Genomic DNA, 14,764 nt, shown 5'->3' on the forward strand with positions numbered 1-14,764 from the left:
TAGTAATGAAAAATACTTGTGGTGACTTACCAGTAGGTGTTATTGTGCAGCTCAGACCATCTGCTTGTAGATAGTAGCCAGAATAATTATATTACATTTGCATATATAAGAGCCTCCAGTGTTGTCACAAATATGATCACATCCTCCATTATCGTATGCACACTCATTGAAATCTGCACGAAAACAAGCGTTTGTGTACATGATCATGACACTCACATATGCATGTGTTGAGGTAGGCAATTCGAGTTAAATGCTATTATTATAGCCTCTGAGAACATTGGAGCTGCATTATTGACTTACCAAAGCAAGTACTTGCTGCTGGAGAGTGATAGTATCCATTTTTACATTCACAGCGGTACGATCCATCAAGATTTGTGCATGTGTGACATCTGTTTGATTGGCTACGACACTCATTGACGTCTGTAGTCAATGATGCACTGCCACATGCATGGTAAGTTAATTATACATGCATAAGCATTATATAACTATAGAGAATTATGACTACAGTGCATCCAGTCTAGAGAGTAGAATACAAAAATAGGTGAGTAGTTGTACTTAAATGTATCTGAAGATTTAACATTTCTAAGAAATTGTGCTGATACCATTGTATATAGGTAAAAGAATAAGCTACAACATGATTCAAAAATATTTCCCCAAAAGTTGTTGTAGTGGGAAATAATTTTAGATGGGGGTGATCGTAAAAAAAATTTGCGTAACATCAATTATCTCCGAAACTAAAGTATTTCTGGAAAAATTTTTCTTATCAAAAGTCAGACAATTTATTCAAGCTTACTCCGTTAGACCTTAGCCGTAAGATTTTCTTCAAATCTCTCCCTAACCGAAACGGCACTAAAAACTAGCACGGAAGATGTGTAGATATTTAAGTAACATTGAATCTTTCTTAAGATAGCCAAACTATCTATAGATGGTGTGACAAAGTTCCAAACCTTAGCTGGAAACCGTTGGCCTTTTCTCTCCCTAACCGATTACCCACTATAACAATTGGGTACTGTTTTATTAATCACCACAAACCCACCACCTTATGTTGTCATGGAAACAATTTTGGATATGTTGTAGCTTATTCATTCGCCTACACAATGGTATCAGCAGATTTTCTTTAAAATGTTCCAATCATAAGATATTTACATTTAAGTACAACTACTCACACATTTTTAGTATTCTACTCTTTAGACTGGATGCCATCTCCTTTTTAAAGTATCTATGCATGTTTTTATAATACAGTCATTATGCATTACCTAATTTGGAGAACACAGCAGTTTAGCATACCTAGAACCATAGATACTGTACACTCCGTGGATGTGAAACACTTCCGCCCACTACCAAAAGTCCTGAAACACTCATTGCAACGGATGACACGGACCGAGTATCCGGAATTCCCTATAGTATACGGAATCTACTGCATGGATACAATAATAACAGTAACTATGTGTGAGTGATAGGATAACTGAAGCTCCCAGTCCAAGTTCTTCCAGTGCTAACTGATTCTCTGCGCAGGGAGAGCCAAGAGAGATGTTCATGAATGAAAGTGGAAATGCAGAAATCATATTGGAACCTGATCTAGCTACATGTACACTGCTGACTTAATTTTTGTGATGACATTGTATATATAGCACAGCATGTATGCACACAGAATATTATATAGGCAGGCATCCATGCACGGAGATAGACTTAGTAATAGACAACTAAATGGACAACTAAAACTGATTTAAAGTTGAAGGAGGATTCTTCTTCGTCTTATCGCTACTTGTGCTCGTACACTTGTTTGTTAGTCTTGCATCAGGGAATAATTATGCTCCTTTCCGCTTCCTTTGGTGATAGAGCATTACCTAAATTAAAAAAGTATGTTAGTAATAATAATTTACTCAGGCCGCTGTTGTACGATCATGTATGCATTATCATCATACAGTACATTTGTATGAGTAAACATGTTCACCACAAAAAGACACACTTTCCTGAAATAACAAAACATTTACTGAGGGTCAAAATAGATTCTCCTGGTATAAGGACATCTATATTATTGAATGACCACATCATTTAAGTGATGGAGCTTTTTGTTGGCAAGATCGCCTAACCACAAGATAGGTACTGTTGAACACCTATTTTTGACCTATCATTCAGTTTGCTGCTAGCCTTATACATTTCCTTAAGTGCTGAACACATTCTCCCAGTACTTCACTTTATAGACTAACAGGAAAGCAAAGCGAAATGTTCCAACCATAAACCCAACCAAAGATCGCCTAACCACAAACTTGTCACCTAGTAAGTTACAGACAAAAATGAGCTCCAAAAGGCTATCCACTAATAATGTAGGCTCAATATACATGCTCTATGATAGACTTACCTCCCACCTACGAGTACAGCAAGCCTTCTCCTCAACTGAAGCCACAAGTGCGCAGCTGTGCAAGAAAAACAACACTAAAAGTGTCCATTTCTGCAGCTGGGTGCCGTTGCAGTGAGTGAACACGAATACTCCGTAATCTACCCGTATACTACCTACGTTTCACATCCACGGAGTGTACAGTATCTATGCTAGAACTATACTGAAATCTGAAAGGTGAACACCGCTCATCTGATTTTAAATCTATTTGTTGAGCATAGGTCTTCTCGTCTCCTCCATCCTCTGCCTGATCGATGCCACCTCTTTCACGTTCATTATTGCTGATCTTGCCAAAATGAAACCATGTGTTAATTTGTGCATGTGCTAATTATTGCATTTTATAATTATGATGTCAAAACTAATTATATACTGTATAGCGCGAAATTTTCGTGGAATGGACTCTAAAAGCATTTCCTTAAGCACTAGAATGACTGCTCACTAGAAGCCACGCCTTTAAATCTTTGCCGCGGCATGTTATAGCAGATAATTCTAATTAAAGAACAATTTTTGTGGACTTTATTTTCGTGTAGGATTGCTATCCCACGAAATCAGCGAAAATAAGCACCTCGAAAATTTTGCATTATACAGTAGTACATAGGGTCACCAAATACTGAATCGAAATGACTTCAAGGCTAAGTAACTATATCCAGCATTGAATCAAAATAAGGATAATGACGCCCTCGATCCCTCATCCGGAAGTGAATCAGTGTGCCGAGAACTATTATCTGATGTGTTTTGAGTCTGTTCAATTGCAATTTCACACTTCCATGTAGCCTCCTCACAAGGTGTTATAGCATGGAAGTTAGCCTCGATCCCAGGCCTCTCTTCGAGGAAGAGCGGCCTGGGATCGAGGCTAACTTCCATGCTGCTCTGACAGGTATATAGATTTATTGCTTTTCTTTTTACAAATGAGCAGTTGTAAACATTATACAAGGTGTTCGTACATGCAGTTCACAGACTCCTATACTGTGGAAATTGTACGTCAGTTTGAAACCAGTTCTGCTGCATAATCTCATGAATCAGCCTGCCTTGGAGAGTTGGAGAGACTCTCCAAGGTCGGCTGTTTCATGAGATTACGCCTGCCTTGGAGAGTTAATTGGAGATACTCTCCAAGGCCGGCTGATTCATGAGACTACATGGATGGAAACTCACGGCAGTCGTGTGGAGGGACAAAACAAAAGGCACGGTTTTTTTCCAGGTATGGTTTCCCTTCACTAAATCAATCGGACGTCCTTTGAGACTGTTGTCCTCCAAGCGAAAAATTAATTCGTGTTGTTCCACAAACATAGCTATGACAATGAATGCTGTGAAACGAATAAACCATTCCGGTCAATAGCCAGTTGGTAGATTGGCATTTACCACTTCGGTTTGTACGTTACTTAGAAGTGTAGGTATAGTGAGACTAGAGGAAAGTACGGTAGTAGGACGAGAGGTGCATGGGTCTAGGGATGTTGTCGTGGCAACTGTAGTTGGCCTGGTGATGGATGGGGGAGTAGTTGGACGTAGTGTTGTCGTGGCTACTGCACATGAAGTTGGTCTAGTGTTGGGTGAAGGAGTGTATGATCATACTGCATGTCATATGTACTCAAGTCCCTTATACACAGAGGTCCATTCACGAGTTGGTGTCTCGTAATAATCCTTGTTTCTGACAACACAGTCATAATAGCTACTGTGTTGAGCTTTTATCTTGGTGAAGAGGGATTCTAGACAGGCTAGACAAATTATCTAGAGACAGGCTCCTAGCTATAGGCAACAAATAGTTACATAGTTGTTACAGACAAATTGACTTCACGGTGTATAACCAGATCGAGAAACAAAAACATCAACTGGCAGGCAAAGTGAAGTAAGGCAAAAAGGTGAATACATGCATGAACGGAGGCCCAGAAGCTCGCACAATAACAAATTAAAGGGAGATGGGGAGCATTACAATTAAAAAAGAAAAAGTATGATAATATTTATCCCTATTGAGTATCTATGATGATATCAACGTCATCAAATTAATTATAAAAAATAATTATAAGGTACTTAGTCTACTAACATAGTCCTCGACCATAATTTTACAGAGCTTTGCTTGCATGTCTGTCTCCTGCATGCCTTATATATTTATGCATGTACAAACCTTCTCACCCAAAAATTGAGCTCCCAACTAGAAACATATTAGTACTATGACACTTTCAGTTAATTATTATACGTAATCATGCATACTTTCAGTAATAATAATAATTGTTTGATCAACAAAAAATTAATGTGAATATTGCAATGACAGAATACAGACTTTTAGTCCACTAGCTTTTCAAATTGTGCATAAAATCCTCTGAACGATCCTGGGGAAGACACCTCCAGAATCACAGTCAAGATACTTCCTATCCCTGGGACTATGTGATCGGTACACTTCTCTCCACACATCTTCTCAATCAATTGACCCTCACTTCCAAATCCATCGTACACCGCAACAGAATTAGACGAGCATTGCTCACTGTTGGGAATATCAAAATACTTGAAACGAACTTGGGCAGAACCGAAGGTAATCCAAGTGCATGAAATTGTACCAGTGATAGGGCCTGAGGGCAGATTAGCAGGTCCGAAACGTTGACCCATCGGCATGACTCCACCGCAAGCAAAGTTTCCTTGAGGGTTGGATAGTAAAACAGGGCAATTCGGAGTAGGTGGTGGTAGTGTAGTTGGGGCAATGGTGGTTGGAGGTGTAGGGGGTCTAGTAGTTGGCCTGGTGGTGGGTAGGGGAGTGGTTGGATCTGGTGATGTCGTGGCTACTGTAGTTGGCCTGGTGGTAGGTAGGGGAGTGGTTGGACAGACTATCGTGTACTCAATCCTGAATCCCGTACGTTTTGGTCCATGATATGGTCCAGCAAAGAAGTATAGTCTGGTATTGCCAATTGCAGTGATGAGAGAAGGTCTACCAAGATCACAAATGGTGTGAATTAAGCCGGTAGTATCGTGGATCTTCAAATAATCTTTGGGACAGTTTTCAGTTGTTTTTCCAGCTATCCCAAAAGCTAAATCATCAAATGTGAGGCGAACATTGCATCCTGGAGAAGGAACTTGGATGTTCCATTCACAGTTAAAATTTAAGGGGTAGGTCGTGGGCCAGGCAGGTGTTTGGAAGCTTCCAGAGGCACCTGTGAAAAGACTTGGCCCACATATACTAGCAGGTGTGGGGGGCTGTGTGGTCGGTGTTGTCGTGGAAATTGTGGTCGTTCTGGTTGTGGGTGGAGGGACAGTAGTTGGAGTAGTAGGGAGAGCAACAGTTGGTGGGGCTGTATATGAAGTAATGTATTAGATCATAATTATAAAAGAATAGAAATGATTTTTCTAAGGCATCTGTATATAGCTGGTCTTATGTGTATAAAAATAATTTCTGCGAAACATGAACGAATGATCAAATGTGGGATCTCATTTGTTTACTGCCAACATATGCTAAACAGATCATTGTATAACTTATGTGTTCTCTCTTTCCAACACACACCCACACTCATATGCATGGGAAATTGTTTTAGTGCCCACACGATCTGAAAACATGTACATATTTAGTAATGTCCCTAGCTCACATAGTAATGAAAAATACTTGTGGTGACTTACCAGTAGGTGGTGTTGTTGTGCAGCTCAGACCATCTGCTTGTAGGTAGTAGCCAGGATTACATTTGCATATATAAGAGCCTCCAGTGTTGTCACAAATATGATCACATCCTCCATTATCGTATGCACACTCATTGAAATCTGCACGAAAACAAGTGTTTGTGTACATGATGATGACAATCACAGTTAGTGTTTATGCATGTGTTGAGGTAGGCAATTCGAGTTAAATGCTATTATTATAGCCTCTGAAAACATTAGAGCTGCATTATTCACTTACCAAAGCAAGTACTTGCTGCTGGAGAGTGATAGTATCCATTTTTACATTCACAGCGGTACGATCCGTCAAGATTTGTGCATGTGTGACATCTGTTTGATTGGCCACCACACTCATTGATGTCTGTAGTCAATTATGCACATGCATGGTAGGTTAAAATAATGTATACATCATAACTATAGAGAGTATAATTATGACCATGCAGGCCAGTCTAAATAATTATTGTGGTTTCGAATTCTGATTGTAGAATGCACTTCACTCCGTGCTATAGGATGGTAAATTTATGTTCTACATATCTACGTACAGTCAAATTGTGTAAACCGCTAGCCAATTAAAGTGCCTACCAATTGTTGAGAAGTCCACCCGAAGTCCCCGCGGTGTACCAGGTCCTGTGTTGCTACTATCAGTGTGGTAGTAGACAGTTGCTGTGTTGTCATACACATAGTTTGAGGTGTATATCTGGCTAGAGCTGCAAAATTTGCCATCTCTAGCATTTCTTGAAAGATATTCACCATCCTCGGGGTTTATAGATCGTCCAGTAAATACTTGGACATAGTCTTTAATGCACCCAGCACTGTAATTGGAGAGTGTATCTGATAAGAGTCTGAGAACAACTCATACTTGTACATGTTTTGACAAATATTTTGTACTGCTACAAATCCGCCAAAATAACAGAGAAAAATCTGAAAACGCCAAAATTACTACCCGTCTATAATAGTTAACATTAAGGTAACTATCCATTCTAGAACTGAAACACTAGATTGTAGTAGTTTGCCAAACCACAAACATACATTAAGGTGTCTGCTATGTCAATCAAAAGTAAAGGGCGTACAGACAATGGAATCTATGAGTGTATATTATACACAGTAACGACTAATAGTTTTCTGGCAGCGAAGTTACCTCTGCTCTAGGCGGAGTCCTGGAAAACTCAGGCGAACTCTGTATCCTTCAGGGACCCGAATCACCCATGCACACCTCTGATTCACAATATGGTTGGGATAACTCGGCGAGTAGAATGTTCCACTTTTACCTTCCATGACTCCACCGCATGTGATTCCGTCCGGAAGGGTCAGGGCTTTAGTACTTTGTGGGTAGGTGCTAATTGGGGGCCTTGTAGAACCTAATATTATAGTATAAAATATATTACACTTACACTTACTAGTACTATGCAGGCAGGACACTCACCACATCGATAAAGGGCATTTGCTTTAAGGATATCCAAAGGGCTTAGTTCTTGTGCAGAGCCGAACACAATTCCTTCGTCTTTCGCTACAATAGTCGGATTGCTACGGGACTTTGCAAACGAAGTACCAGTGTAGTGCATAATGCTGGCATAGTCATAGCCATAACCTAATGTAAGTGTTTGACCAGGTCTAGCTTTCGCAAAATTGCCTGCTTGTCCATTACGGATGTTATTTGTGATTACGTTTACGTACTGATCCCGGTCATGCCGAGTGTGCTCATGATAAAATCCTATTGCATGTCCTATCTCATGAACAGCTGTTCTCAAATACACACATCCCGGACCCAGAGAGACACCTTGAGGTTGATAATTGCGATGCAGACGTCCAACATAAGAATAGCACCTAGATACATGTAAATAAAATGGTGTTATGAACATGCAGTTTGTCTTTTAACATTCAAATTATCAAAAACACAATTCTATAATGAGACAAACTTACCCATCTCCTGAAAGGATATAGATAAAGTAGCGTTCTGTTGTGCGAGGAAAAAATCGAAGACAAGTTCTGTCTTCCCAGTGCCTCATTGCCTGCAGGATTACTTCCCTCTCATTGTCTGAATGTTAGGAAAGAACAGCTGTGTGAGCTTTTGTTAGATACAAAGCAAACTAATCAAATTAATACATCTTTAGAGACACCACATTTGTAATCTAAGTCGCGTCTGGTAACTACCAGTCTATCACATATAATCTTACCACTAAAGTCAGAAGAAATGGTGTATGGTACTCGTGCATTCGGCCATAGAGCGCTGGAATAAAGTATCGCATTTCTCCTAGTTCTTGTCTGATCTGTGGACTGATTCTTGCCGTGAGGAACTTCGATGAATGCCATGTCTCCAATGTGCTTTATCATGGCTGCAGATTAATTTTATAGATACTGTACTATGACATTGATACAACCACAAACCTGCTTTGGCTGAAGGGTCTGAGAAATGTCCATTAAACTCATCTTTGACCTCCTCTACATTCTTGTCTGTTGATTTCTCATCAGTGGAAGATGCCAGGTGAAATATGAGCAGAAGAGTTATGAAGATTTGCTGTAGCATTCTGTTTGTCTGTAGTGAGTTAGTAGTTCAGCTTTCTGGTTATTGGTTGACAGGCCACTAACCTGAGTTATTTTATAGGATGATCCTGGTATTGGAAGTTTGTGGTTTCTAAAGTTTCCAGCTGCCCACGCATTCTTGAGATCTGACACTGGTGACCTTAGACACAGGAAGAGTTGCTATGAAACCTACACTAACATGATAATAGCCATCTCCTTTTTAAGTATCTATGCATGTTTTGTCATTATGCATTACCTAATTTGGAGAACACAGCAGTTTAGCATACCTATAGAACTATATAAATCTGAAAGGTGAACACTAATCCGATTTTAGCTGAGCATAGGTCTATTAGGATTTTCTCGTCTCCTCCCCTGCCTGATGCCACCTCTTTCATGCAGTATTGCTGATCTTGCCAAAATGAAGCCATGTGTTAATTTGTGCATGTGTATAAATTATATGCTGTTTATGATGTCAAAACTAATACCGTATAGCGCGAAATTTTCGAGGCACTTCCTCTACATTGCACACAATGTTCGTAGAATGACTGCTTACCGGAAGCCACGCCTTTAATCTCTTTATACGTTATGTCAGATAAAAGAATAATTTTCGTGGACTCTATTTTCATGTAGGATTGCTAACCTACAAAATCAGCGAAAATTAAGCGCTACGCTTGTACGTTACGGTTACTTGGAAGTGGAGGTGTAGTGAGAGGAAGGTACGGTAGTAGGACGAGAGGTGCATGGGTCTAGTGGTTGGATGTGGTGTTGTCGTGGCAACTGTAGTTTTCCAGGTGATGGATGGGGGAGTAGTTGGACGTGGTGTTGTCGTGGCTACTGTAGTTGGTATAGTTTTGGGTGAGGGAGTGTATGGTCAGACTGCATGTCATATGTACTCAATCCTGAATCCCTTACACAGAGGTCCACGAGTTGGTGTCTCGTATTAATCGTATTGTTTCTGACAAATATTAATTTTCAATATAAAACACAGTCATAGTTACTGTGTTGAGCTCTTATCTAGGTGAAGAGGAATTCTAGACAGGCTAGACAAATTAGCTAACAGGCTCCTAGCTATAGGCAAAAAAATAGCGGTTACAGCATAGTTGTTACAGACAAATTGACTTCACAGTGTAAGCTTAACCAAATTCTTACAAAAACATCAACTGACAGGCAAAGTGAAGTGAGGCAAAAAGGTGAATACATGCATGAACGGAGCCCCAGAGGTTCGCACAACAACAAATTAAATGGAGATGGAGCATTACAATGAGAATTGTTAAAAGAAAAGAGTATGATATCAACATCATCACATCAAATTAATTATGGTTTAATTATACTTCGTCTACATAATTTATTAATACACGTGCATTGAGCAAATGAACATATACTGTCTATAAAGCCCAGCCACACACATTGAACAACAAAACATGCTGTCTGGTTATGTTGGTGATTTAGTTTTTAACCAATGTAATAATAATAACGAACACGCTATGATTCACAGCAAAATATGGCTTTCAGTGATTAGAATAAAGTGACAATCAAAATATATTATGTGAAATAATTATGATTTATATAAATGTTGGTTTATCACTTAAATTTGTTGAAATTGTGCATAGAATCCTCTGAACGATCCTGGGGAAGACACCCGCAGAGTCACGGTCATGATATTTCCTGTCCCTGTGACTGTGTACTCGCCACACTTCTCCCCACACATCTTCTCAATCAATGGAGAATTTGAACCAGTTCCAAATCCATCGTGCACCGAAACAGAATTAGACGAACATTGCCTACTGCTGGGAATATCAAAATAATTGAACACGACTTGGAATGGTCCAACACCGAAAATTATCCAATTGCATTCAGGATTTGTGGTGCCAAGGAAAGGGCCAAAGGGCAGATTAGTAGGTCCGAAATTTTGTCCTATCTGGAAGAATCCACCACAACCGAACGTTCCTTGAGGGTTGAATGGTAAAACAGGGCAATTCGGAGCGGGTGGTGGTAGCGTAGTGGGGGCGAGGGTGGTTGTAGTTGTAGTCGTGGTAGGACGAGTGGTGGGTCTAATAGTTGGACCTGGTGTTACCGTGGCTACTGTAGTTGGCCTGGTGGTGGGCGGGAGAGTGGTTGGACAGGCTATTGTGTACTCAATCCTGAATCCCGTACGTTTTGGTCCATGATATGGTCCAGCAAAGAAGTATAGTCTGGCATTGCCAGTTGTAGTGATGGGAAAAGGTCTACCAAGGTCACAAATGGTGCGAATCAAGTGGCCATTATTGTTGTAGATCTTCAAATAATCTTTGGGACAGTTTTGAGTTGTTTTTCCACCTATTCCAAAGATGGAATGGAATGTGAGGCGAACATTGCAACCTGGAGAAGGCACTTGGATGTTCCATTCACAGTCAAAATTGAAAGGGTAAGTCGCAGGCCAAGAAGGAGTTTGTAAGCTTCCAAAATCACCTGTTAAATTTCCACCGCATAGGAAAGGAGGAGGGGGTGTCACAGGACATGATGACGGCAATTGTGGTGCAATTGGCAATGAAGGGAAAGCTGCAATAGAAAAAAATCAGGTAATTTATTGCTATACAGCTACGCTCTGCTAAAGCTGTTGATGATATGGAACTTTACCAGAAAGCTAATTTTAAGGCACAAAGCAACTTACATTGTCTAGGTCCACAGCTTTTGCCATCCGATTGTACGTACTGACCAGGTGGACACTGACATCTGTAAGAGCCACCCATGTTGACACATTTGTATTCACACCCTCCATTCTGGTAGGCACATTCGTTTATATCTGAATACAAGCGTGGAAGACATGATAACGTGGTCATTGTTGAATAGCACACTAACTGAATCATTTGTAAAACGTATTTACACATACCGTAGCAGGTTGTCGCAGCTTTTGAAAAATAGTAACCTTTATTACAGCTGCACTCAAATGATCCCTGAGTATTTCTACAGTTGTCACATCTGGCATTTCGACATTCATCATCATCTACGCACATAGAAAAATAATTACCACACGTTTTAATATTATGTTAAAATTGATTGTAGAAGTCTGCTAACTTATCAGTTTCTAAGCAAATCCTAACTCTTACCTAAACAGGTGATTTTAATTTGAAGTCCAGTGCTTCCCCCAGAACTGTCAGTTCGATAATAGACGGTAATAGTGTTGGTACTTGCAAAGAATCTTGTTCGACTGTATCGATTTCCGCAGATCTTTCCATCGCTGAGACCACCATATCTAATAAGATCCTGACTGTCCAAGCTCGAACCAAAATAGATTTGAGTATAATCTTTAGTACAACCAGAGCTGGAAAAAAAACAGATCAGCTCAGCTAGTACATAGTTTTCATAAATTATTCGATTTTCAATACCTTGATTCTAAGTTTATTGATGGAAATTCGATTTGAGGAAGGAAACCACTGGGACATTGAAACACAAAGGCACACTCTTGATTTGGGAGGTGAGATGGGTACCCAGGGGATCGTACTGTTCTCATCTCACCACCACTCAGAACCTCCACTGTTCCACAGCGGCTGAGGCTGGGGTTCACAGGAGGTAAGGCCGGTGGAACAACAGTGTTCGGAGGAGAAAGTGGGCAAGCTGGAAAATAACAATACAAAAATAAGCTATAAGTCACTGTAATCTGTCCTGATTGACTTACGGCAATTGTAGAGCCTGTTTGCCTTTAATATGTCCAGAGGACTCAGTTCCTCAGCCTCTCCAATTGGGATGTTAGGTTGGTTGGCTTGTATGGTTTCACTTCGTCCATCTCTTGAGAATGCTCTGCTAGAGTAGTGCATGATACTGGCATAGTCATAGCCTAGTCCGAGGGTGTTTCCAGAGCTTATTCCAAACGCTCCAGTGATGCCAGGAAAAACATTATTTTGCAGGATAGTCACATATTCACCCCTGTCACCACGACTATGTTCATGGTAGAATCCAATTGCATGGCCAAGCTCGTGGACTGCAGTAGAAAATCGGACACAGTTGGGACCAAGAAACAATGGTTGAGGTCGTATTCTTGTCCGTCCTAGGTAAGATCGACAGCTGCAAGTAGAGTGAGCTTTGTGATTTTAATGATTCATGCACGGGATAATACAATAGTTATATGGCATGCACTTACTCTCCAGGTGAACTGGTCACTATTCGAATGGAGTAGGTATCAGAGCCTCTAGGGCGAAAACGAATGCAAGTGTTCTCTTCCCAATGACGCATTGCTTGCAGTATGATCCTCCTCTCCTGAGCTGCATGCACAGTTCGAAACAGATAAACGAATGCTCGAAGTATAACTATACTCACCATCAAACTCGGGTGCTATCTCGTAAGGGATAATCCCACCAGGCCATAGGTATGACACTGCATTTCTTTTGTTCCGGTACTGTTCACTGTTTTCTTGCTCCATTGAAGAGTCATCGACTTCGAACATCATGTCTTCAATTTCTTTGGTGTTTTCTACAGTAAAACATTCATGACAAACAAATTTGACAATAATATTTATGGGGCCAAATATAAGAACCAGGAATACTGATTCATAATTCAGAAGCTCTATCCTGATTCTATAGCCTTGGTATAAGAATCAGGTTCATGGAATGCCGTGCACATGCAGTGGAAATCTATACTATTGCCTCACCATAATGTTTTTCGATGACATGCTCCCCATTGGCATTGTATGAAAATCCAAAGACTCCTTTAGCTTGACTTCGAGGTTGGTTGAGGCTATGCAGCTCAGTAGGGGCATCATCTGTGAGCTGGCTGCTGTGGTCACTAATGGTAGGTAAAGCATTTGCTGCAAGCAAGAGTGCAGCTGTGAATGCAGTGAAAACTGCAAGTTGTTCCATGGCAGGTTATGACGGTTATTAGTAGAATTGCACAACTTCGTAAGTTTTCTTTTCTGAGAGTTATCACTGCTTAGTGCAAGTTTTTATAGGGAGCAAGCTTCCAGAGTTAGAGGGGTTGTAAATATTACACCCCCTCCCCAGATTGGTGACCCCCCAGTATAGGAAGTGAAGAAAGTGTTTTAGGGCTTTGGGGGTGAACCCATAGGCCTATAACAATTCTTGCCAGAATATCTAGACCTATATTATAACTAGTCCAAACTCTACTACCCAGCATGAGACACTCGTTATTGTGCATGCCCTTAAACCGCTAATCAAGCCATGGTCTGTTGGGTGCACGTTTTGAAGAGCCTATAGGTTGCAAGTACCGGTAGTCTAGTACCGCCGATTAAAAGTGGCAGGTTTGGAGCTATAATTATATACTATAGCTACACTGAAACGGATTTATTTACTGTGTTGAGGAGATGGGGGAGCAGCTTCATTCGCCTTTATAATATCCCCCTCTCAGGACCATGCATGGTTGATCTTTGTCTGCCTTGCCGGATCAGCTTTAGATGTACGAATTGGCATTCGATAATAACAAGGCATCCACAATGCATGAAATCAGGTTGATAGCCTGGAATGTTACTGTTTGATCTCTCTCACTTCCATGTATGAGAAAATGATCAGACCATGAAGTTGCATCTATATGCATGGTTGTGCCATTGATTGGATTGCAATATATAAAATTATAAATGCACTAATAAGACGTTCTAAGAATATGTAAATTATAGCTGTTGACATATCGGATTTATTGGACAAATTAAATCACATGCATGGTCAACAAAAGTAGCACTACAATAATTTAAAATGAGTCATAATTTAGTTATAGCTATTGCCCAATAAAGCAAACTTATGCAATTGTTATTGTGGGAACACGTATCACACTTCTTCAATTACCATTGAGAAGGCAATCAGGCATAACCTTATATACAGACATCAATAGACTCTTGTTTTACAAAGTCGTAACTGATGTCAGCACACACCTATACAGACCCACTGCTTGAATTTGTCAACTTGTATTCAGTTGTGACAAATACTTAACCTCCTACTTTGTTCTCGAATAAAACACAGTGCTATTGAGGTCACGTAGCATCATGTTGTGGTAAGTTAATCTTTATAATTATGACTTGTCAGTACCAATGTGTAGGTGGACACTACAGTACAAGTCCGTGTCTACAGTGACCATACTATTGAGGCTAACACATTAATAATTATTATAATTATACAGACACAAAAACATGGTCTGTATTTGTCTGGTTCACACTATATGGTTCGGAGGAGTGCCTATATAGTGGTCCATTAATTATCTAAATCAACAGTGAAACGTAACATGCATACTGGGTGT

At 40.2% G+C, this 14,764-nt stretch overlaps 3 protein-coding genes across 4 annotated transcripts in view; all 3 read right to left on the minus strand.

Moving 5' to 3' along the window:
• LOC135333685 (bone morphogenetic protein 1-like) overlaps positions 1-13,428 on the minus strand; it is a 48,811-nt gene extending 35,383 nt beyond the window's left edge. The window contains exons 1-9 of one of the 2 annotated variants that reach the window (XM_064528706.1): positions 13,173-13,428; positions 12,842-12,994; positions 12,666-12,786; positions 12,204-12,589; positions 11,914-12,142; positions 11,635-11,849; positions 11,418-11,531; positions 11,199-11,330; positions 9,672-11,086 (exon numbers count right to left, since the gene is read on the minus strand). In XM_064528706.1, coding sequence (XP_064384776.1) covers positions 10,134-11,086; positions 11,199-11,330; positions 11,418-11,531; positions 11,635-11,849; positions 11,914-12,142; positions 12,204-12,589; positions 12,666-12,786; positions 12,842-12,994; positions 13,173-13,380 — 2,511 coding nt within the window. In that variant the 5' untranslated portion in view covers positions 13,381-13,428 and the 3' untranslated portion in view covers positions 9,672-10,133. Of the gene's footprint in view, positions 1-9,671; positions 11,087-11,198; positions 11,331-11,417; positions 11,532-11,634; positions 11,850-11,913; positions 12,143-12,203; positions 12,590-12,665; positions 12,787-12,841; positions 12,995-13,172 lie in introns of those variants that run through there. The other variant, XM_064528707.1, reaches the window with a different exon arrangement.
• LOC135333663 (tolloid-like protein 2) overlaps positions 1-14,764 on the minus strand; it is a 78,559-nt gene that overhangs the window by 29,141 nt on the left and 34,654 nt on the right. The window lies entirely within an intron of this gene.
• On the minus strand, positions 4,610-8,599 carry LOC135333684 (zinc metalloproteinase nas-39-like). Its single transcript, XM_064528705.1, has 9 exons — positions 8,414-8,599; positions 8,203-8,361; positions 7,949-8,063; positions 7,452-7,852; positions 7,167-7,386; positions 6,611-6,840; positions 6,270-6,389; positions 5,996-6,133; positions 4,610-5,673 (listed from the first exon to the last, which is right to left on the minus strand). Exons 1-9 carry the CDS (start codon positions 8,550-8,552, stop codon positions 4,676-4,678), a joined length of 2,520 nt encoding a protein of 839 aa, XP_064384775.1. The 5' UTR covers positions 8,553-8,599; the 3' UTR covers positions 4,610-4,675.

The sequence above is a fragment of the Halichondria panicea genome, chromosome 3 (genome assembly GCF_963675165.1).
Source record: "Halichondria panicea chromosome 3, odHalPani1.1, whole genome shotgun sequence".
NCBI lineage: Eukaryota > Metazoa > Porifera > Demospongiae > Suberitida > Halichondriidae > Halichondria > Halichondria panicea.